This window comes from Opisthocomus hoazin, chromosome 6 (genome assembly GCF_030867145.1).
Source record: "Opisthocomus hoazin isolate bOpiHoa1 chromosome 6, bOpiHoa1.hap1, whole genome shotgun sequence".
In the NCBI taxonomy this organism is placed as follows: Eukaryota; Metazoa; Chordata; class Aves; order Opisthocomiformes; family Opisthocomidae; genus Opisthocomus; species Opisthocomus hoazin.
The window spans coordinates 71,239,978-71,262,812 of record NC_134419.1 but is presented as its reverse complement, the minus strand read 5'-3'; the positions used below and the strand labels follow the sequence as shown (position 1 = coordinate 71,262,812).

General features: G+C 43.3%; 1 protein-coding gene across 4 annotated transcripts in view; it reads left to right on the top strand.

The window, feature by feature from the left end:
• The window catches only part of ABLIM1 (actin binding LIM protein 1), a 213,833-nt gene that overhangs the window by 77,663 nt on the left and 113,335 nt on the right, over positions 1 to 22,835 (top strand). For 3 of the 4 annotated variants that reach the window (XM_075423803.1, XM_075423801.1, XM_075423804.1), the window contains one exon: positions 19,564 to 19,698. In XM_075423803.1, coding sequence (XP_075279918.1) covers positions 19,564 to 19,698 — 135 coding nt within the window. Of the gene's footprint in view, positions 1 to 371; positions 804 to 19,563; positions 19,699 to 22,835 lie in introns of those variants that run through there. The other variant, XM_075423802.1, reaches the window with a different exon arrangement.

Sequence of the window (22,835 nt, the reverse complement as noted above, 5' to 3'; positions counted from 1 at the left end):
TTATTTCAAGGTAGTTAATAGAGTCTGTATTCCCTGCTTGCGCAGATTATGTGTTACTCTCTTCTGGTTTATGTGGTCAGAGGGCACTGAGAGGCTATTCATTAGCATGTTTTGTGGTCCAGTAATTGGCATTTGGTAACAGCTTTAGAGTAAAACCGGGAGTGGATAAACAGTGCTGACCATGGAAGAGCCACTGTGCCGCAGGCTGCTCCAGCCCTCGCCTGTGTTCATCTTGCGTTTCCCTTCTTGATCCTGGCTCAGTGAGAGTAAATAAAGCAATGGGAAACTCATCAATACTGCTTTAGCTTGCTGCGTGTGCTTGAACAGCTCTCCTGTTCTCTCTCGCATCTTCTCGCTTGCAGTCTTTTGCCAGTCATTCGGGAGCAAATTACACTGCCAGCTCCGTTCTGCGAGGGCAGAGGAATGCAAGGTGGTGTCAGTGCCTGGAAATCGGGGCCGGTGGAATTCAGCATTTGTTCACGGCAGCAGCTGTAGCTGGTTGTTTCGGCAGAAGGGGCAGAGTCCACAGGCAGGGTATGAGCTGCCATTAGCCATAGGGAGAGACCACGGTGGAAGAAGAGAAGAGGCGCGAGAGGACAAGACAGTGACGAGCAGTCGGACCTGATCAGATCTTGTGGGAAATCTGACCGAGGAAGATAATTATCTGGAATAAGCTGCATTTTTAATTTTTTTTTTTTAATCCACCTCAGCCAAACACTGCTGAAAAAGAGATTGTGTTTGAATTACTTCACCTAATTCTTCCTGCTTCCACTACAATTTGTTTGCCATGGTGAAAGAAAAAGGTAATTATGTTTATTTATAGACTGGAGCTGAGACGACCTGATGTGCCAGCCATAATCACCTGAGGTTTAAATCTTCAAATTTGAAAAGCAGCATGCTTTGATTGGCGGGTGCTGTTTTCCTTTCTGTGTGAGTGATGTGCCAAAGCCTGCAGTGGATTGCATTGCTTATCTTTGTACCTGCTTTAATAAGGGTAGAATCTGGAACACACCTAATTTAGAGTGTTTGCACAGCCGAGTGGGTTCCTTCTGTGTCTGCATGTTTGGGGTTTTTTTTGCAGTTGATTATTTTTTACCTGTATTTGCTACAGTTCAAAGAGCTTTGACCACGGAAGCAGTTAGCTTAAAATTTTAAAGATAAACATTGATGTATTCAGCAAGTCTGGACTCTAGAGGGTCGTATTTTACCTTTTAATGAAAAAATGGATTATATGAGATTTTGCATAATGTTTGAATTTTGCAGCAGTAAACTAGATATGTTTCAATTACCTATAGATAACATTTAAAGCCTCCTGCTGAAGCATTTACTAGTCAAATTTAGAAGTCGTTGTGGGGTCTTTCCTTGCAGTAATGGTGGTCTGTGTCATTTATTGCTTTATGAAGATGTGAAAAACATTCTGATTTCTATATGAGTAGTGGATTGGATATGGCTTTGGGGCGTTGTGTTATCACGGATGGATTCAGACTTGGTCTCTGTTTTGTGAAGAGGAGGATCTGTGTTCTTAACTTTTCTGAGGGCTCTGTAAAAGATTATGTGGGATAAATTCAAACTAGGTAAGAAACAGGTAAGAAGTAGTAATGTTGAGTGACAGTGAGCAGATTTTCAGCTCCGAGGACCCACATTAAGATTTTTTTTTTAATGCTCTAAATGAAGTAAATTGAGTGAATTTAGCTTCATAGTTGTTTAGATTGAAGAGAGCAGGACAAATGCCTGGATAGCCTGCCATAGTGTGTTAGATATATCAAAAGAGTTGTAGTCATAACCATTATGCAGTCTACTGATAATTTTTGTTGATGAAAAGCACTGGCCCATCATAAATATTGACTACTTAGCAGATCTGAGATCCATTCAGATTTACAGGATCATTTTTATAATGCCATAGTGGTGAACTGTTGACCTGCTGCCAGTATCAGTAAGCCATACCAGGGATGATTTAAATAGCAGTTTCACCCCAAATCCTTACAACAGCAAGTTTCCGAATCATTTGAATCAGCTATGCCACTCATCTTTTCAGAACAGTAAGTGTATTATCATTCAGTTTATCACAATTGTTTTCTAAGACACATTTTAGAATTGGGCTGCTGCTTTTCTAGATGTGTACGTAAAATGTGAAGCCTTTTTAGCTGTGCATTCGGTTTTGATCCTTTGATACATTTCTGCTCCCTACCCTGCTCAGTTTGTTGGGCTCCCAGAGTTACATGGGGCTGTTCCTTAGGAGTGCTCTGTAAATACAGTTTGAGCATCTTACACCATGAAAGGTGTCATATACCTGCAAGAAAATTTTAAAAATCCCATCATTTTTATAAAAAATGTGAGGGAGAAAACCACCCAGAATAGTGGGAAAAGTTGACAATACACAGTTGAAAATGAGCAAGAGACTTGTATTTAGATTGCCTTCTTTCCCCCTCCACATCAAGTTTAATGCATTATTTACAATGGTTATTAATGTTGGATATAAAATTGTTTTTCTGTTCATACAAGTAATGGACTAAAATAGCTAAATGCTGTCTTTAATTTTGTTGTACAATTACTGATATTTCATATCTCATGGCTGCAGGGTGAGAAACAATAGAATCTCTTTAGTATTTTGCTTTTCTACCTTGTTTAATTTCAAATAATTTCTCGAACAAAGTCTTTTTATTATAATTTTGTTTTTCTTTCTTTTTTTTTTTTTTTGCGCCTTTCTCCCCTCCCCACTTACTCAGAAGGTCAGGAGTTATTGCTACTCTGTAGCTGCTACAAATGTCACTCTCTAGAGAGCTACTCTGGCAAAATGCAGGCCAGCGTGGTACAGCGGGTACCCCCCTCCAGCCACTGCTTGGGTTGCTGTTTGAGCAGGCTGAGAGTGCGCTCAGTCCAGTGTCGGCTCATAAACACGTTAACTAGGCACTGGAGGGGCTGGTTTCAACTAGAAGAATGCAATTCCGATTCACTGAAGTGCAAAGCAGTTAGTAACAGTTTTAGGAAATTAGCATGCTTCATTATGCTCATATTGTAGAATGGTTTCAGTGTCTGCCTGGTCAGTTCATACACAAAAAAAATCCCGAGGCCAGGGTGTTTTCTGCTGACACCAAATGGCGCTTCCTAAATTATGTCTGACTGATACCACATTTTCATGTCTCTGGCTGTGTACTTATTTATTTCCAATTACAAGCCCTTATTATCTGGTTGCTCAACTAAATTATTGTCACTGTGTTGCAACCAAGGGCAACTTTCTCTCTTTATATCTTGTAACAGAAAGAAAGTTTATATATACATATGCATGTCTTGTTATTCATTCTCTTCTGCAATTTTAAACCTGTAGTGAATAATCTGGATTCTGAGGGCTTCTATGTTGAGGTTGATGTGTGAATTGTGAGCTTGCCAGCCACGTTGCTGGGCGATACAGGTGTTGTAGCCTCATTTTTACCTCCGTTACTTCACATAAACGGCGGATTTAGCTCTGATTCTTGATTTCTTGACCAGCTGATAAGAAGACTGTGCTAGCATTTACCTGCTAGTCTGTGAAAGCATATTGGGAATCAGCTTTTTACCTGGTAAGATCTTGGATTGGCTCATAGAATGGTAAAGGTTGGAAGGGAACCTTAAAGATCATCTGATTCCAACCCCCCTGCCATGAGCAGTGACATCTTCTACTAGATCGGGTTGCTTAGAGACCCATCCAACCTGGCCTTGAACACTTCCAGGGAGGGGGCATCCACAGCTTCTCTGGGCAACCTGTTCCAGTGCTTCACCATCCTCATGGTGAAGAATTTCTTCCTAATATCTAATGTAAATCTGCCCGCTTTTAGTTCAGAGCCATTCCCGCTACACACCCTTGTGAAAAGTCCCTCTCCATCCTTCATGTAGGCCCCTTCAGGTCCTGGAAGGCTGGTGTAAGGTCACCCTGGAGCCTTCTCTTCTCCAGGCCCCATACTTAGGCAAACCTATGAAAGTAGATTAATATCTAGTCATGCCAAACTTCTCCATGCTTGGAAGGATAAGAGAAGGAAAGAGGAAGGGTTGAAGACGTTTTGGATTAAGGAAGCGGGTACAGAGGCTTTGACTTCTGTTGAAGGGTAGGTGCTAGCACCTGCTGGGTACCACATTGGAGTAAGCTAGGTTGTGTTTCCATGTTCTCACAACTGTCTCTGTGGGTGTTCAGTTGGTGCTGGCTTTCCCAGTAAGCAACACAGAAAATGTAGTTCACAGAAATGTTAACAACATTTCCTGCATGATTTGGCCTGTGGTCTGGTTCAGTCTTGCAGAGAGATTTAGTTCTCTGTTGTTTTTTCTTCATACTTCTGATAAAGCATGATACCCCATAAGGTTACGACCAAGAGGACTGGCTTTATGCTTACAGTAGCTCCATTCTTGTCTCGTGCATTCACATACTCCAAGATATCCTTTTAGTGTAACTTCTTTTGTTCTAAATGGAGCTGCGGTAGATGGGATTATCCTTGCAGAGCATGCAGGATGTTACCTGTGTGTTAATTTAAAGGTGTTATCTATCCAGAACACTGTCTCTTCAGAGCTCTGTGTGTTTACAGTCTTAACATTTATTCCCAGTGCGAATCAAGAAAATGTTGAATAATGGGATTTGGGTGCTGGCACTGTCTCAGTGTCATCGTTGTTAATGAAACATAGTCGTGATCCGAACTCGTGACTTTGGAACTTTTAACCCCAGGTGACCTGGGAAAGTCTCCAGGTTTGTTGCTTTTGGAGCACATGACAAGATTATGCAATCACACCTTGGCAGGGGGAGGGCTGGGAACTTTTGTTTTCTTTTTGCTTCAGTTTACTTACTTTTAGATTTAGTTCTACTTGATGGTTTGCTTTTTGGGCTGGCCATTTGGGGTTTTGTTTTGATTAAGTCAGTGTGCTGCCTTCTGCAAGCCATAGAAAAGGCATTTTGTAAATATGCATATTAGTAGATGTTAAAAAAATACTCTTGTAGTTAAACTATAAAACTGTAGAACAGCTCTGTGTTAGTGACTCTTAAAGTGACCTTGGCGAAGTAGTTTGAGCTCTCCTTCTGTTAATCTGTAGAATGAGGATAAGAACATTCCTCGTGTCTGCCTAGATTATTTGAATTAGAGATCTTTAGAGCTGAGAGTTGCTTTGAGTTTGTTTCACAGGTATGACAAGGAAATCTTAGTTTTGGGATTTAACTACTTCCCCTTGTACTACAAAAAAATAATCCAGTGGTGTATGTCTATCTTGTAAACATCTTATTACCTTTTAAAGACAAAACAACTGTAAAGGAATTATGTTTTTATTGACAAGTTTATGGTGTTGATTGTTCTGTGCTTTATCTTTCTAAAGTAATTTTTAATGTTAGGTTTCAAATTGCAGTTCTGCTGTGCAGCATTGATACTGAGAGACAAAAATAACCAAGGAGGTGCCAGCTCAGGCACTGCATGTTTGCTGGAGATTTATTTTTTTGTTACATAGCACTTAGTTCACATGAGGATATGAAAATTCATATCCAAAGAGTTGGGCAAGCACAGCATGCAGTGCTGCCATGCCTGAAGGCTTCCCACATTTCCCAGAAGTGAAATTCCATACATTCCTTGCATCCCAGCTGCATGTAGGAGCCAGCTCTCTTAAGATATGGTGGCAGCTATTTTATATTGAGAAACGAGAGAACTTTTGCTGTTGATCTCACTGGAGGGGAGGGCTTAGTGGTTTTAGCCATTAAATTTGAGACCACAGAGTTCATGTGTTCAGATAGTGGTAGAGGCAGTTAAGCTGTTCCTCTGTCTGAAACAGTGAGTGTTTTGGGGGAAAAAAAAAACAAAACAGTTTTGAGCCAGGGAGTTTCAATCAATTTAATTTATTGGCAGTTAACAAAATTTTAATTACTGATTCTGGTGTTGGCAATAAAAGCAAGAAAACGCACGCTTGGAGAAACACACCTCAGCTTCTCCCTGGACACTACTCCTTCCCCTTGCTGGTGTCCAGTCCCATGCCCCACATTGCGCCCGGTACCTTTGGTGAGGCGAGGGTGGTGCAGGAGGCTGGGGGCACTGCACTGTTGTTCCTTGCATTTTGTTGCTCTGTTTTTCTCACTCGGTTATTTCACCGTGGGTTCCTCTGCTGGCCGCAGTCCTTTTTGGAGCTGTACTTCCTCCAGGGTCTCCTCTCTGTCCCAGCTCGTTTGCCTTAGCATTCCTCCTGCCCTGGCATCGGTTTTGTTCTTCTCTCACCCCCACTTTGGTGTCTCTCATGCCCCGGCGTTGTCTCCTGTGTCTCCTCTGGTTTGCAGCATCCCTGCTGCTCTGGCATTTCCCTTGCGTCTCCTACTGGGTGTCCGTCCTTTCAATGTTTACGGCCCTTTTTTAAGTATATGCTTTTGCAGAGGTGCTGTGTGCTCCTCTGGTTCCATTTCGATGTGCAGTGGATGCATTTTGTCTGTTGTTGAGCTGCCTGGAACCAATGGTGGCCAACACAGTGCAGTCCATGACTGCCTCCTACACAGGTCACCGCTGCAGCACCCTCACTACTAAAGCCCTGCTGGTTTTGTTGAATACAAGTGAGTAGACTGCAAATTATATGGTTGGCTTTTTTGGACAAGAATTCAAAAGGCAAGGCTTTTAAAGATCGAGTCTTGGCATAGTGAAACTGTACGTGTTTAAAATACATTAAGCTAGGGCGAAGAAATATTTCTCCCGAGGGGAGGTAGGAAGCTTGGTAGGAAAGAACTTGCAAGTTAGGACGATAACTTGGCCTGCCACTGTAGGAGACTCAGTTCTTCTTGTGGAAAAATTAATGCATACCCAGGGAATAGACCAAGTTCCACTAATCAAAACGTGCTTGTGCCTTTTGGGTGGGAGAAACCAGAGAACAGGATTTCGTTGCTTCTGGGGGCAATCCATAACTAATTTAAAAAGGATTATTTATAACGAAGTTGATTTTCCACCTAGAGAACAGTCAGTATCCCCAAAAGGATGATTAATCCTTGTCTTCGTTGAGCCTGGATAGCTTTCAGGCTCACTAGGGATCTGGCTGAGGAGAACACTTAGGCGTTGTCTTAAGCCTATTCTGTTCAGCAGAGTATCTTGTTGAGTCTAATTGAATCACTGGGATTTAAAGCTAAGTGCGTGCTTCGGTGTTGTCTCAAAATCAGACTCCATTTTTGGAGGCTTTGTGAGTTTCTGCAGCAAAGTTGTGTTTTTTATTAGTGGTGGTCATTTTGTGTTGTATGGTAGCTGCATTGTTGTGCAAGAGACAACAGTGAGGGAATTAATACTGGCTTTTGTGTGGGCTTGTCATAAAGTGCTGTAAACCCAGAAATGATAGACGGCTTGTGTAGCTCAGTCGTGTATGTCAGCTGTTATTATATTCCACAGAGGCAGGAAAGCCAAGGAATCTCCTCAAAGCTGCAAGGCGAGGAGCAAGTGCTAAAATAAGGGTCAAACCAGGTAATGGCAGCTGTTCAAAGTGAAATATTGTTGCGTTTATGCTATACCAGAGCCTAATAGGCAACGTTCTATAAACAGCATCAACAGGGTAGCTCCCCAATTCCCAGTGCTGTTAGCACCAGTTCGGTATCACAGATGTTAGTATAAACTACATGGCAGTATCATGGAACTTTGTATTAGTTCAGGATCTGGTACAGAAACAGGATCTTAAAATGATGTCAAGATAAAGAAGTGATCCAAATACAAATGCAGCCTTGCAGAACAGCGAGGATTATCTTTTGTTGCTGCTGGGTCAAACAAGGGTCAGTAGATGGCTTGTTTGTTCAAAGAAGCAGCTCCATGTGTATTTTTTTTTTTTTTTTCTCCAAAGACACGTCAAAACAGCATTGATGGGTTTGAGAGCATCTACTTGCTGCCCAGCACTGGGACGTGCTAGCCAGAGGAACAGGCTGTATTCAGGAGTACTGTATTGGTCCTTAGCGGTTTCTGTATGATAGTCCATTTACCATATAGTGTTAAAAGTTGATAGACTTTCAGAGCACGCTGCTGTTTATTGTTGAAATAATATACCTCAAGGAATTGGCATCTGTGCTGCAAATGTTTGTAAGGTCTGGGTGCCAAGACGGGTAGCTAACCGCAGGGCAGGGCCTCTGACAGGTTTGGTTTATCAGCTCTGTACACGGCAAACTGTCCGGGAGTCAGGAGCCACACGAAGAGTTACGTTGCTTATGAATATGGCTGTTGAGTTTTAGTTTGAGGCCGCGTAACTCAGTCCTTAGAAGTGCCAGAGATGGTGGCGGTACTGAATAATGGGCATTTACAAGATCCTTGATTGAAGGAGAGATGCTAAGTGGTTTGACCCATCAGCCAGCAACTCAGTGCTAGACAGCCGCTCACTCACCCCTCCCCTTCCCCCCCAGCAGGGTGGGGAGGAGAAGTGGACAAAAGGGGAAACTCAAGGGTTGAGATAAAGACAGTTTAAGAAGGCAACAAAATAAATACTGCTACTACTATTACTACTACTGAATAAGCAGAAGCAGCTATATACAGTACAATTTTTTCCTTACCACCCAATGACCAGTTGTGTAGCCAGTCCCCAGGCAGTGATTGCGGAACTGCAGGTTTCCTGGAGCTCATGAATGTCGTGGATTTTGCCAAACTCACATATTTTGCATGAGTTACCAAACTCATGGGGGAAAAAAATAAAAAGACCAAACTCCTGGAAAAGTTCAAACTCCCAGCCAAGAGAGGATTAGAAATCACAGAAAAGAGCAAGAAGACAGAAGACAGATTCCTGCCCCCCAGTCACCCCCCCTTGATAAATGGAGCATGACTTCTAGGGTATGGAATATTTCCACTGGCCAGCTTGGGCTGCCTGGCTGTGCTCCCTCCCAGCTCCTGCACACCTGCTCATTAGCTGAATAGGGGAGCCTGGAAAGAGGTCCTTGATTTCATAGGGACAACTGAAAACATCAGTGTTATCAACATTCTACTTGTACTAAATCCAAAATACACTAGCTTCTGGGAAGGAAATTAACTCTGTCCCAGCCAAAACCAGGACAGGGGGACATGGCTCAGAAACAATGGATGAGGACAGGTCTCTGCAAGGGTCTTGTACAAAACCCTTGGTGACATGGCTGGTGGTAACTGAGGGGAGATTTTACTACAGATTCTGTTCTGAAAGAACTTTATGACCTTTTCCTGTGCAGGCTTTCCCTTATTTTCCATACACATCTCAAGCTGCAGCAATGATACATCATCACAAAGATACCAAAAGGTATCTGGGAGACCACTGTCTTAAATAGGTCAGTGGTCCTCCTCAGATAATCTCAGGGTAATCAGCAGGAGCACTGGTTTTTAAAATTAGCATTTTTATATTGACTTACCTCAAAAGGGAATTTAATTCCTATTACTGCATGGAATGCTTTTGGCAGCCTCAAAAAAAGAAGTGTAGGGGAACTCTCCTTAAGAGTGTGTTGCTGCTGACTGAAATCCCCACACGGGTTGTTGTGAAGGTAGCAAAGAGGCCTGTTGGAGATTTGAGTGCTGTTATGGGTGACCACCCCTCATCACTAAGCCAGAATTTCTGTGCTGTCTGGAAAAAGCAACTGCTTTTTCTGCTAACTTCAGCAACTTGCTTTTGTGCAGCCTTGAGGATCCTTGAGGGTTTGCGGTGAATGATTTGACATTTCTGTTTATTCGTTGTTTGGAGTGAGATTTTGGTACAGACTTCAAGTGATGTGTATGAGATGGTTGCTCAGAGTACCCTTAGGAGCTCTTGAATTTCTTATTACCCCTGTTCTATGGTACAAAAAAAAGACAAAACAAAATACTTTTCTGAAACAGTGATGGGATCTTCTTGTGTATGGTGGGTGCATCGAAGGCATAACTCAAACAAAATTATTTTACCACTTACAAGGCTGATAAGTAGTGGCTACATGTTACAGACTTGTGGATGCTAGGTGTGAGAAACATGTGCTTAGCATGATCCTCCAACCCTTCAGTAAGGAGTTTGGAAGGATAAATTGATTATCTTGAAATACTGTCCCTTCGTAAGTCGTTTGTGTAAGTAAACAGAGAACATTTGCAGGTGTGATGAAGATCAACAAGGGCATTCTCACAACATGAGATAAGACAGTCCCAGTTCACTACCTTTTATCACCTAATTTGTATCCTCCTCTGTTTCATGAAAAATTACTCTGTGCTAATGTAGAAATATGGCAGACTAAATTAACTTTGTGCTTCTTCCCTTTGCTTTGCTAACCACTAATCAGTAATCCATCTGTTAACAATCATGTTGAGTAATGCAGTTTTTGATTCAAAGACTGGCTTAGCTTAGTCAACATTTGTTTCAACATCATCTGTTTCACAGCATGTCTTAGCTTGCTGCATACTTCAGTGTAAGATTAGTGCCTTTTCATTACTGAAAATAGTTTTAAAACTGCCTGTTGCTTTCCCTGTTTGAGCTTCAAGCAACTCCTGATCATACTCAGTTAACAAGCTGCTCATGACTCTTCCTTGAAAGGATTATAATTTTTCTTTAACAGTAATTGTCATGTAAGATATGTCATGTAACAAATATAAATGGAATAATTTTGTCAAGTCATTTTGTTTCTGCGGTATAGATGGTGCTATAGAATGGGCTCTTGTTCACCTACCAAGCAACCAAGGGCAAAGATGCATGGACAGACACGGTGAAAGCTGTTGTTGCTCAGCAAATGAAGGATAGTACTGCTGCTGTTTCGGAGAATGACAGATCCTTCTAAATAGGCTCTGATGCTTTTGCAGTGAGAGCAGCGTCAGTAGCATTGCTACAGTTGAACTGGACTGTAGAGCTGAGTTAGCAGTGAAGTGTGTGTGTACTTGACAAACCGAGAAGGTGCTCAGGCTCCTGGTGGGTTTGAAGCAAGACTAGAACATCCCAAGGTGCCCAGGTAGTCAGGCATAAATGCCTGTTAAAACCCAGTTAGATTTATGCCTTGTCACTGAGAAATTGTGAAAATTGAATGCGAAAGGTACAGGAGATCAGAATCTGTGCTGTAATCCTCAGTGAGTCCAGGTAAGGTTGTAACTCTGTAAATGGAACCATATTTTCTTAATTCCTCCATCGCTATAAAAAGCGTGGCAAACTGGATCCGTCAAGCACATGCATTTTAATCACAGAACAATCACGGGTTCATTCTAGCACACAGACATTTTGTGTTTGCTGGAGAAGATAGTCACTTTTCAGATAGGATCAAGCAGGTGCTGATGTTAAATGCTTCACTTAATCATTCCTTTGCCTAAATCTTCGTGTGGCTGAGGCCTTAGGCCCTGATCTTGCAGGCTGTTCTGTGGGGAATTGATTGCAGTATCAAAGCTCTAGGTAACAGAAGACGGGGGGGGAGGAGGGTAGGAAATGACAGGCAAAATGCAGAAAAGCATGTTTGCAGTTGTGCTCTGAAACTAGGAAACAAATGTGATTTTTTCCTTGTTTTTTTTTAAAGCTCATTATTTCCTAGCCTTTTTACATGTATGTGGCACAAAGGTTTTTAGTTTGGTTTGTAAGTGTAACATAGGAGCATTCTCACTTTGAGTTCAAGCTACAGTTCTTAATATTTCAGGTTATTACCTGACGCTTGACTCTCTAAATCTTTTGTTTCGTTCTGTTAGCGGCATCAGCTTTATGCTGGTGGTATGCACACTTACAAATATTTAGGAAAGTATTTAAATACTGGCTTTCTGACTAAAAACCAGTATATATTTCATCTTTTCTTTTAAAAATTTGATTTCTGATGTTGAAATTGCTCCATTCTTTTTTCATGCAAATGAAGCATTTGCTATCTTTACCTACAACATTTTCTTAACTGCCTTTCTTATGAACTGCCCTAGCCTGTCATCCGAATTTAACTAGTTCCACTTGTTAATGTCGTCATAACTTCCTTTTGTTTTTAAAGATTCTGTTTCTGAAGATAGCAGTGCACCCCGTGTCTCGGCTGGACATGTGCCTTGTCCCCTGTTCAGTGTCGAGTGAAAGCCTCTGAGTTGGTGCAGCACCTGCCGAGGGGTGCGGGGGGAGAACTGACACAGACCGGTGCTTACTGTGTTGTAGTCAGCCCCACAGCTGGCCAGGAGATGCTGTTTTGAGAATGGATACCTCTGGTGTACTTATTGTGGCTGAAGAACTGAGGCTCAGAAGCATACATTATGGTGGTAATTGAATAGGATACAGAAGAGAAGTGTCAGTTTTTCTTAGGTCTTCTCTTTTTTAAGTAAGTGGAGAATAAAACCAGAGCCAGAGGCCTGGGGGATTAGTAGTACTTTCCGGATATAAACCAGAACAGACGTGGGTTGGGCTGTCCATCTTTACATGGCTTTCTCACATAACCCAGCCTTCTTGCCTGCGCCATCCTGCTGGCTAAGCCTTAACTTTCATCCCACCAACACCCCGAGAGAAGGCGTGTGAGTTAACACGGGGCAGAGCTGTTGGTGCCTTGCCCGGTCAGTGCGCGTTGCTCAGCTAGTGTGCTCTCACACGTGTGTGTGTGTGTGTGTGTGTGTCCCATGTGTCCCTGTGGCTGGGGCGTGAGCTGCTACAGTGCCGAAAGCAATGCTGTCCTGCGGGTTCGGAGTGCCACTGTGGTCCCATTTGCGTCTGCTGGTTTCAGCAGCAGTCTGATTGTAAGGGGAAAATAACAATACTTTTATGGAGAATATCAGAAAACATTTAAAAATTGCGGCAAACAACTACAAGTTTAAGATTTTCTTTTCCTGACTTTTTAAAAAATAGCTACTCTGGTTATATGTTGACATATTTAAGACAAATTGGCACACTGTAGGAGTAGTACAGATAAATTTACAGAAAGCGAGTTTTAAAATGATTCTTCAGATATGATTTGAATGGCAATAGTATGAGCAAGCTACAGTCTAGGATTTTGCCTTAGGCTTTTTCATACATTTGTGGGCATGCAGCTCACTAGCATCTCTTTATAGGAGTGCCTCCTTCCAGGATATATCCTGGAATTCCTGAGGATCCCTGTCTGATATGCGTGACTAGTGACTTTATCTGTCCCTGACAGCTGGGAGGTTTGATTTCGGTCTCAGTCACTGTTTGGTCACCTTAGCTGATAGGATTCTTACAGATTTAAGATTCAAGAACTGGGTGTGCAGATAAGCAAAATGACACTGCATTTTGCATCCCTTCTTTTTAATAGCTATTCCAGTAACTCCTCAAGGCTCCACTGTGTTGGGCTTTTATGGAGGAGGAATTCCTTGGAGACTGTACGGGCTATAGGCAGACAGGCTTTACGAACCAGAGGTTACAGATGTTCACCTCTGCGAGAAACACAAAGGACAGGAGAAAACTACTGCTTCTTCACAAAGAGAGCACGGAGAGGAAGTGATAAGCTGGATCTGGTTCCTGAACTTGCTTCTCTGGCTTGTCTGTAGTGCCTTCATCCCAGAATAGCGTTTTTCACAGCTCGCCGTCCTGTGCCCGGTGCCTGCCTGCCGCTGTCCTGCCCCAGGCACGCGGCTGCCCAGCTGGAGTGACAGTAACAGTACAGCCGCTTGGCAGCATCAGGGACAGGGGGATTTCAGTTTCAAAACCCTTGTTTTGACCTGCAAATCCTTTAAGTGAATTTAAGAAATGCTCTCCGAAGGCATATCGGGTATTGCAGAGAGAGAAGGCAGAGCGCGCTGCTGCCTGTAGGAAGCTGTGGTCGCATGTAGTGCCTGGGCAGTCTCTAGCACAGTCATCTCACCTTCGTCCCCGGAGGCAGAAAGGAGCGAGGGAATTTCAGCCAGGGTAGCAAAAACCCACACGATAGTTTCATGCCATTAAATTTTTGCTTTACTTTTCTTTCTTAATAGTTCAGTTTTCAAGTCAAAAAAACCACAGCAGCCAATTGAAAGTTAACATTTTGGAGTGTGCTGTCTGTATTCAGCTGTGCTTTTAAGATATAAGGGACACAGCTGTGAAATCCCAAGAGTCCCCTTGCCGATGCTGCTATGGGCACAGCGTGTTCTCTGTGCTATGCAAACCTGCGCAGAGGTTGTGGAGCTAGACATCATAGAAAGTGTATATCCTAGCATGAAGTTTGAAGTTACACCTGCTACAACGTGGTTAGAGTTGACTGAGCATTAAGTCCAAGTTTATTTGTGAAGGTAGACATGCAAATATGAAAACTAAAAAAATTTGCTTTTAGAAGAACACTAGCCCATATCCTCCTCCTGTTTAAATTTAGAGAAAGCCACTTTTTACTCCAATTTAGCACAGAACTAAACCCAGCCTATTTTGCTGTGACCTCTGCTTTGCAGCATACACATATCAAGGCGTTTCCCAGAAGCTTCTTTCTGACTTCCAATAAAAAGGCGAAGTGTTCTGTGGCTTGCAGCAGAGCCGTGGAGTCTTGCCAGCAGGAATCTGCAGCTAAGAGTCACTTCGCTTGAGTCTCTGGTTTCCCAGCAATTCTGTGTTAGGGGAGAGAATCATCAATGAGCAAGGCTGCAGTATTTATTTTACTTGTTTTATTCAACAACCTTTACGCTTCAGGTAGTTGCTGTAGTTTCTGTTTCAGAAGGGTTAGGTATGAGTACTGAGGTCCTTTTTCTGGCTGATGCAGCAAAATGTATAATTGCTGTTGAACCTTTGTCCAACGATACCCGCTCCATGTAAAGCACAACTGACAGGACAGTATTAAACTTTGCACAACAAATTAATTCCTTCATTTTGCTCAAAGTGCCTCAGGTTTCTCATATGAACATTGGGTTGTTGTTGGTCTTTTCTATCTCTTTTTAATTGTGTCTTTTCTTTGCAGATCTGGGATTATTTTGAGATGTTTTGATAAAATGCAGTAAAGAGTGCTCTGAAGCTGGTACAGTTGCTTTGCATTTACATCAGTATAGTGCAGTTGCAAAATTTAACGACATCAACATTGCATGATTCACAAGGGAATGTAAGCAATGACAAAAATCATGGTGATAGTCTATGGAGTGATGTTAGCCCAAAGCAATACTCAGGTGGCAAAGACTCTTCCTCATGGAGGCAGGTGCTATTGTGGTTTTCTTTTTCTTTGCTCCCCTCTTCCCAACCTCCACCCACAACAATGTAACCTGGACTTCCCAGTCAGCTACTCTGGATAAACTGGATATTTAATGAAACATTGATTTGTCTTATTGGAAGCCCAAACGAGTTTAAGAAAGCATTAATTATTCATTAATTATTCATTTAAGCTGGTCTGGTGAGCAAGAGTGGAAGTCTCAGCCTAGCTTGTCTTGAAAAGTTCTTCTATGTATATCTCATGTTATACACCTTGACATGGCTCACCTTTACATATGTCACGTATGTTCATTAATAAAGGAAAAAAAAATGTCTTCAGGCAGTGTCCAGCAGCATTGGAAGTTAAAACTGGTATAAAGCATCCTGAAACTCTGGTAAAGTTTTAATGATGTTCTTCTCGAAATAGTCTCTGTAAAATTGTAAAGACTATGACATCTTAGACTTCTGTAGGTACTGTAGCTTTCAGAGTTAATCTTGAAAAGTGCTGAAGAAATAAAAGTAAGACTAAATATTCAAAGAAATGGTTGCATCTGTTTGATCTGTATGCCTGCTTCCAGCATCCCTTTGTTCAAGTGCAGACACTGCACGATTTTAACTAGAGCCAGTTCAAAAAAAACAGTTCACTTAGTAGCGTGGCTACTTTTGATGAATGATGTTTGCTTGAAACCAAATCCACTGTGTTTGTAGGCGTTTGCACCTTGCCGGTGTGACCTAGACTGATATATTATGTTTAATCTTACACAAAAAGATCCATGCACCTTGTTATACTGGTGGGGCTAAACTGATACAAAAATCACAGCTTGGTGCAATCTGACATGATTTCTATGTAGGCAAGTATCCGTTCACATCAGTATACTGGAACTGGTAAATACTTGACTTGTGTTTATATTACACTACTCACGCAGTAAGTAGCACTTTATGACATGAAGACAATTGTGAGCCCTGGTACTGAACCAAGAATGTGTTGCTCTGGTAGCGTCTCTCCCGCAGAAAGTTGTTAATTTATGTTCTTTTAATTTGGAAGATAGTCGTGGTGTTAGTATATTTGAAACTTCATTAAAGGCAACACAGCTTCTCAAGTTAGTTTTGTTCATTCACAGTTTCCAATAGATGCTGATTCCAGAAATACGGCAGATGTGGAATATGTAACCCGTCAGGACTGGCTTACTGTCTTAGGGACTTAGGCAACTCCATCCATCCCAGTGCTGGGAACCTTGTCACCTATGTTTATTCTCACACAAGGTTAAGACTAACAGTGCTGTTACACCTGATTTACAGTCAGGGATACTCAAGGTGCAATAAACTAAAACATTCAGATAAGCTAATTTTAAGCTGATAGAATACAGGCTCAGAGATTTAGCAGAACTTCACTGTCTGACTTCAGTCCTTTGGAGCTAAGGACATGCCGTCCAAAGAGCCCAGGTATCTGTTGTGGAGATGGGGTTGGAACCAGGGTTATCCAGATCCTAAATTAATGTCCTATCACTAATTACACTGGCAGGAGTCTATTATTATATTTTCCCTCTGAGGGTGACGGAGCACTGGAACAGGCTGCCCAGGGAGGTTGTGGAGTCTCCTTCTCTGGAGATATTCAAGACCCGCCTGGACAAGATCCTGTGCAGCCTGCTGTAGGTGACCCTGCTTCGGCAGGGGGGTTGGACTGGGTGACCCACGGAGGTCCCTTCCAACCCCGACCATTCTGTGATTCTGTGATTGTTAGTCATGATGTAGAGTTGCCTTATTGCACCATGGGGCTGGTGCATGATGCCTGAGAATATATCCTCTAGTGTGCAGTTGACGCGGGGAGGGTTGGTGCTGAAATATTTACTGTCTCAAGATGCAAAATCCCTGAAAGAAGATGGGCCTAGCTCCTAGCACAGGGTTTTCAGACCCACAGCAGCTCACAGTTTACGTGTCCAATAAGCTGGCTGGACTGCAGTCAGAAACATTTAAATAAGCTGCTTGTAATTGTATTTCTCTTTCTTTTTCCTTAATCCCCTGTTCTGTCCTCACTGGTGACTATAAAGGGTCACCTCTGCTGCTGAGAAGCCTTGTGCATATTGCATATATCCAAAGGAAAAAGCTTGCAAGCGGTTCCTTGCAGGACAAAAGTCAATTGCTCAATCTTGACCTACAATGCTGAATTGAGGCCAGTAAGACAAGCACTGTAATTAGCTTTGCTTAAGAGATCAGTCTAGAAGTAGCAATTACCAGTGTTTGTATTAATTTAAATGGCTGTAAAGGCAGAACTAGAAAGAAGTTGCATCATTGGAGCAGTCTTGAAAACATTTATTTGCTCTCTAGTAAAGAGCAAAAACTTGTGTTTCAGATCAGTACAGGAGATCTGGATTCCGGGCAAGCGGAGTATGTTAGGGTGTCCTCCGAGTGTGAGTTTGGGAGAGCAGAATGTTGCAGGTACAGTTTTCACACTGCACCGGATAAAGCCTAGGGAGCATTTGCCCAAATCCTTGATTCAGTTCCTTTTCTGATCAACTTTGACAGTCCATTCTGTTATTTCTTCAGCTGGCATCAGGCCTGTCTCAGGCTGTCTGGATCTGAGAGGGAATTTTCCTCATAATAATTTAATTTGCTGGCACTTGTCTGTATGTTTGTTATTTTCTTTCTTTCTTTCTTTCTTTCTTTCTTTCTTTCTTTCTTTCTTTCTTTCTTTCTTTCTTTCTTTCTTTCTTAGTTGATAAACTATTTATTTCCTTGGTTACAAGTTAATAGTCTTGTTTGGAAGACTAATAACTTCCATTCCAGAAATAGTATTGCATTGCAGACAATTAGAAGAGGTTCACTCAAGGCAAGGCATTCACTGGGCCCCGATTTAAATGGAGCTGCTCACTGAAATACTGGTTGGCATTGCCAGCTGCATTCTGTTCACCAGTACGGGCTGAATAACTGTGCAAGGGAAATAGTTGAAATGAGGCTCCCAGAGGAGGAGGTGTTAAAAAGTTCGAGCCTGAGCGGAAGATTTCAGCCATTTTCTTTGAAGATTGAGGGGGTGGTGGTGGTAAGAACAAAATAGCAGCTGCGGTATTAGTTTGGCTGGACTTCCAGCAGAAATTATTGCTTGGAGTATTTGTTATCCTCTATTCCTGATGCTGTTACTCACCTAATCACGTATTGGGGTTTTTTATTATTAAAGTTGCATTTATATAATGCAGAATGATAGCAGCATTTCTTCACTGAGGCATTTATAAAGGGGAATAATATAGAAGGACTTCGTGAAGTGATGGGACTTTTTCCCTAGAAATTCATTGAAGAAGGGGAGGAAACTGGTGCAGTAAATATGAACAAGGTATCTATTATGTTGCTGCATAAGCAGTAACCTGAAAAAAGTGTAATCCTGTTTGGGGAGATGTCAGCAATTGATCAGGAAAGAAAAAGAGCTCTGGAAAACACCAAGGTAAAATAAAGAAGCCGATTCCCAGTGACAGTGAGAGTGATGTAGGTGTATCAGCACTCAGTCCTTTGCAGGCCAGGGGAAGCAAGCCAGGAATGGTATAAAGACAGAGGCATGGGTAGAGAGGTATGTTTTCTCTGACATGTTCTCATGAGCATCACTAGTTTGAGAACAATATTACAAGGAGGACAACTTTCTGCTGCCAGAATGGGATGTGGGAGGGAGATTTGAAGGAACATACTTTTGTTTTGGAACATTCTGGGTAATAATTTCCACTTTGAACAGTACGGTTGAGACTCAGTCTTGCTCCAGCTTATGCCTGTGCATTTCTCCTGGCGCCTCCAGCTGCCACAAGACACATCTGAAGAGAAAGTTAAACATTTTTTTACGGAAGCCAAATGTGGAGCAATAAAACTTTTATTACGACAGCGAAACACACAAAAAAGCTGAGGCAAACCTTTCCTGTTCCTATACGAGCTCTTCTCAGGGCTGTGGGATAGCTGATCAATTACCAGTACCTGGAATTTTGTTTCCCTGACTATATTGTGGATACTTTGGTCGTTTCTGTCTACTCGTAAGATCTCTAATTTGCATGCAGAGTCTCGTTTCTGCTAGAATTAATGGAAGTAGAAACAGATAACGCTAGCTTCTTTTCTCTACAGATGTGCTTTCCCTGTGTTAGGTATGTGCTGTAGCAAAACGGAGATGTTTGTAGTTTATATTTAATATAGTCATTTGCATGCAAAGTCAGGCGGCCTGGTTCATCTGGTTTCCCAAAACATGATTTGGAATTGCTTTCTTTTCATTCTTTTTGCTTGATTTATATTCTTTCTTGGATTAAAATAGCCCAGTTCTTGTTGCCTTGTGTGCACGTTGAATGGATTGCATGCACTCATGTTCTTGGAAAGAAAAGCTTAGGCATTCTGGGATTTCGTGGCACTGAAAATGCAGAGGGAATTTTTCCTTGTCTTCCCATGGCAGCCTCAGTGGAAAGAGGTGGGAGATGATGTGAATGGCTTAAACTGCTGGTTTATGAAAAGGCTATATTTAAAAAAATGGTAGTGACCTTTTAGATGAGTGTGAAATGTGCACCGATACATTTGTATCATGATAAAAAGTGTCTGAGAACACAGATTTATGTACAGGAGAAAATACTCTTTTTGTTTAAGTCATATTTTTTTGTTTTACAGTGGCCCATCCTCAGGAGCCTCACCACCCCTCTGAAAAGCCGGTCATCCACTGCCACAAGTGTGGGGAGCCATGTAAAGGTGAAGTACTCCGTGTTCAGGCCAGACACTTTCATATCAAATGCTTCACCTGCAAAGGTAAGACCTTGATATTCGTCTGTTAGAAATGAGTTAATTTGTGCAAACGTACCTTGAAGCAGTGGTGAGTGGTCACACTGCCTGCAATCGGCCAATTGCAGGATATTCTCATTGCTCAGTAACTGAAGGATTTGTGGGTGGGGAGGGTAAAGAATGGGGGGTGAAATGGCTGAATCGCACATGTACAAGCAGCAAGGTGATCGGCACCACACAGAACAAATTCAGTATGCAAACATCTACAGATTAATTGAATTACATTAGACATTGGAGGGGTTTAAATTTGCCACCACTAGAAGACTCAAAATAGCACATTCTGCGCTGAATACTTGTGTTCATACTTTTTCCTTTCTGCTGTTCGCCTGGTGGAAGCTACACAATAGATAATCACACTTGAAAGAGACAGGGAAAAAAAAATCTTAGCTCTTCTTAATATTATTTTCAATTTTATTTGCTTCGTACAGTTCTATGGAGGCAGTCAGTTTCACATATTTCCCAAACAATGAATTAGGCTATAATTAGACTCTGGCTGCTTTGGTGGTTTTATTTTCTGTTTATTTGGGAAAACAATGGAACAACACTAAACAGCCAAGCTGAAGTGGTCTATGGAGAGTCACAAAACATAGGAAGAGAAAGTGTAGCCCTAGCAGCCACTCAGAAATCCAGTGTAAATAGTTTACTTGGTTTCAGATGTTGAGTTTTATGTATTTCCTGTTATTTCCATGTGTGGGGTGAGGGTATGTTTAGATTGTATAGTGTGATGGGCTGAAAAGGGATATAGTGTAAGAACATTTAGGAAAATTCTGTCTTTTTGTAGTTTTTATTCTAAGTGCTTTTTCAAGGATTGGGATAAATCTGGATTATTTTTTTTAAGCTATTAATAGCAACTGCTGCCTTTCATTAGGGTTAGTTATGAAAATTAAGCTTCTTTTAACTGAACTGGTTGCTGAAAGTACCTGCGTTCAAAAGCCCACCTGATGGATACGGACATCTGAGAGGAAGGTGCAGGCTGGAGCTGTGTCCTGGGCGAGGGGAGCCTTGGCCACACGTGTGGCAGAGGTGCGCCTGGGGAGCCAGCAGTGCAGGGGTCCTGACCGCAGGGAAAGGAGCAGCAGAGGAGGGGTGTCTGTAGCAGCTGTGCTGACGCCATCACCCTCAGAAAGAGCCGAGCCGGGGCTTTGGAGTTGAGTGGCTGAAAGAATTTTCTTCGCTTGCTTTTCTCGTGGTTGGATTTTGCCTGAGTTCAAGAAATGGCAGTATGTGTGCTCCTGTGCATATCTATACATACCTGTGTGTGTAAGAATATACTGTAAGTATCTGCACGCGTGCTGGCTGTGGGCCTGCCTTGTGCGGAGCCTTCAGTCTGTGGGGCTGGGCCTCCCCTTTCGCTGCGTGGGCCTCCCCCCGTCCATGGGACCTCATCCTCTGAGCCCCCTGTGCCGGGCTCCTGCCCTTCCCGGCTCCCCCTCGCGCCGTCTCCCGTGCTTTTGGGGCTCCCTGACTCTCTGGGCCTCCCCCTCCCTGGGCGGGGATTTTCTGGGACCCCCACTTTTCTGGAAGTCTTCTCTTTTTTGGAGCCCCACTGGCTTGGGGTCTGCGCTGTGTGAGCCTCCCACTTGCTCTGGGCTTCCCTGACTCCCTTGTTCTCAGCCTCGGAGGGCTTGTAGTCTCGGGACCTCCCAGTTTTCTGGGGAGCCTCCAACAATTTTGGGCCACCCCGACTTTGTACAAGCCTCCGCTACGTGAGCCTCCCACCTCTTTGTGGGTTTCCCGTGCTTTCAGGTGTCCTGCTCTTTGTGGGCTCTGCCTGCCCCCTCCCCTCCCCGGGGGGCCTCCCGCGGGCCTCTCCCTGCTCACGGGGCCGCCATTCCCTGTGCCTCTGCCTTCCTCAGGGCCTGCACCTCGAGAGTTGTGTGGGCCTCCACTGCGGGAGCCTCTCCCGCTCTCAGGCCTCCGCTCTGAGCCTTGCCCTCGGATATGAGTATCGCTCTATTTCTATATCTGTATTTGCCTAAAAGCCATGAGGAAGCTGCACGGCGGGCAGCGGGTTGCTGCAGAGTGTTGTCCATGCCGGGAGAGGCCTCCTGCCAGCCCCGCTGCTGCACGGGGGCCCTGGGCCGTGGGTGCTGGGGATGCCTTGGGGCGCCTGGCCCGCTCCCCAGGGCCAGGACCCCAGGGGCTCGCAGCAGCTCCAGCTCACGCCACGGAGCCCTCCGTGACCACAACAAGGGCTCGCTGTGGTTTTTTACAACAAAGAGGTTTAATGAAGCATGAAGTAATTGTAAAACTACTCTTTGTGCAGTCACCACCTTTGAAGAGCGGCATTCTGAAGCAGGAGGCAATCCTGACTCCTTTCTACAGTTCCTGATTAATCAACGACAGAACAGAGTTGGTTGAATTGAGTAACCGCAGTATGTAGGATAAAAGGTGGGAGGTATGGGAGGATGGGGCCAGACCCTTTTCAGTGGTGCCCAGCGACAGGACAAGGGGCAACGGGCACAAACTGAAGCAGAGGAAGTTCCGTCTGAACATGAGGAAGAACTTCTTCCCTCTGAGAGTGACGGAGCCCTGGCACAGGCTGCCCAGGGAGGTTGTGGATTCTCCTTCTCTGGAGATATTCAAGACCCGCCTGGACATGGTCCTGTGCAGCCTGCTGTAGGTGACCCTGCTTTGGCAGGGGTGTTGGACCAGATGACCCACAGAGGTCCCTTCCAACCCCGAACATTCTGTGATTCTGTGATTCTGTAATACGGAGGAATATATAGGCCCACGTGAAACAAGGGAAGGGTCGCTCCTCTACAACCAGCATCTGCCACGTTCAGTCCTAGCATTGTGTGGGATAGATACAGTGAAAGGGGCTTCAGCCTGGAGGTGAGCGTGGCGGAGCTGGAGGCAGCCATGGAGACAGGTGCTGGAGTGAATCAGAATAAATGAGTAACTAAAACAGAGTAGCGGAATCTATATTACAGAATTTTTCGCTTCCTTTAAACCTAAGTTACCTCTTCTGAAAGTTCATATCTAGCACAGATACTGCAGATCCAGACTGCTTTTGAAAAAACTGAAGCTCAGTCCCTGAGTTTCAGTTGTGTTTTTCATGTTCCAAATGTGGTTGGAAGAGTATAGTACTGCAATTGCTGTAA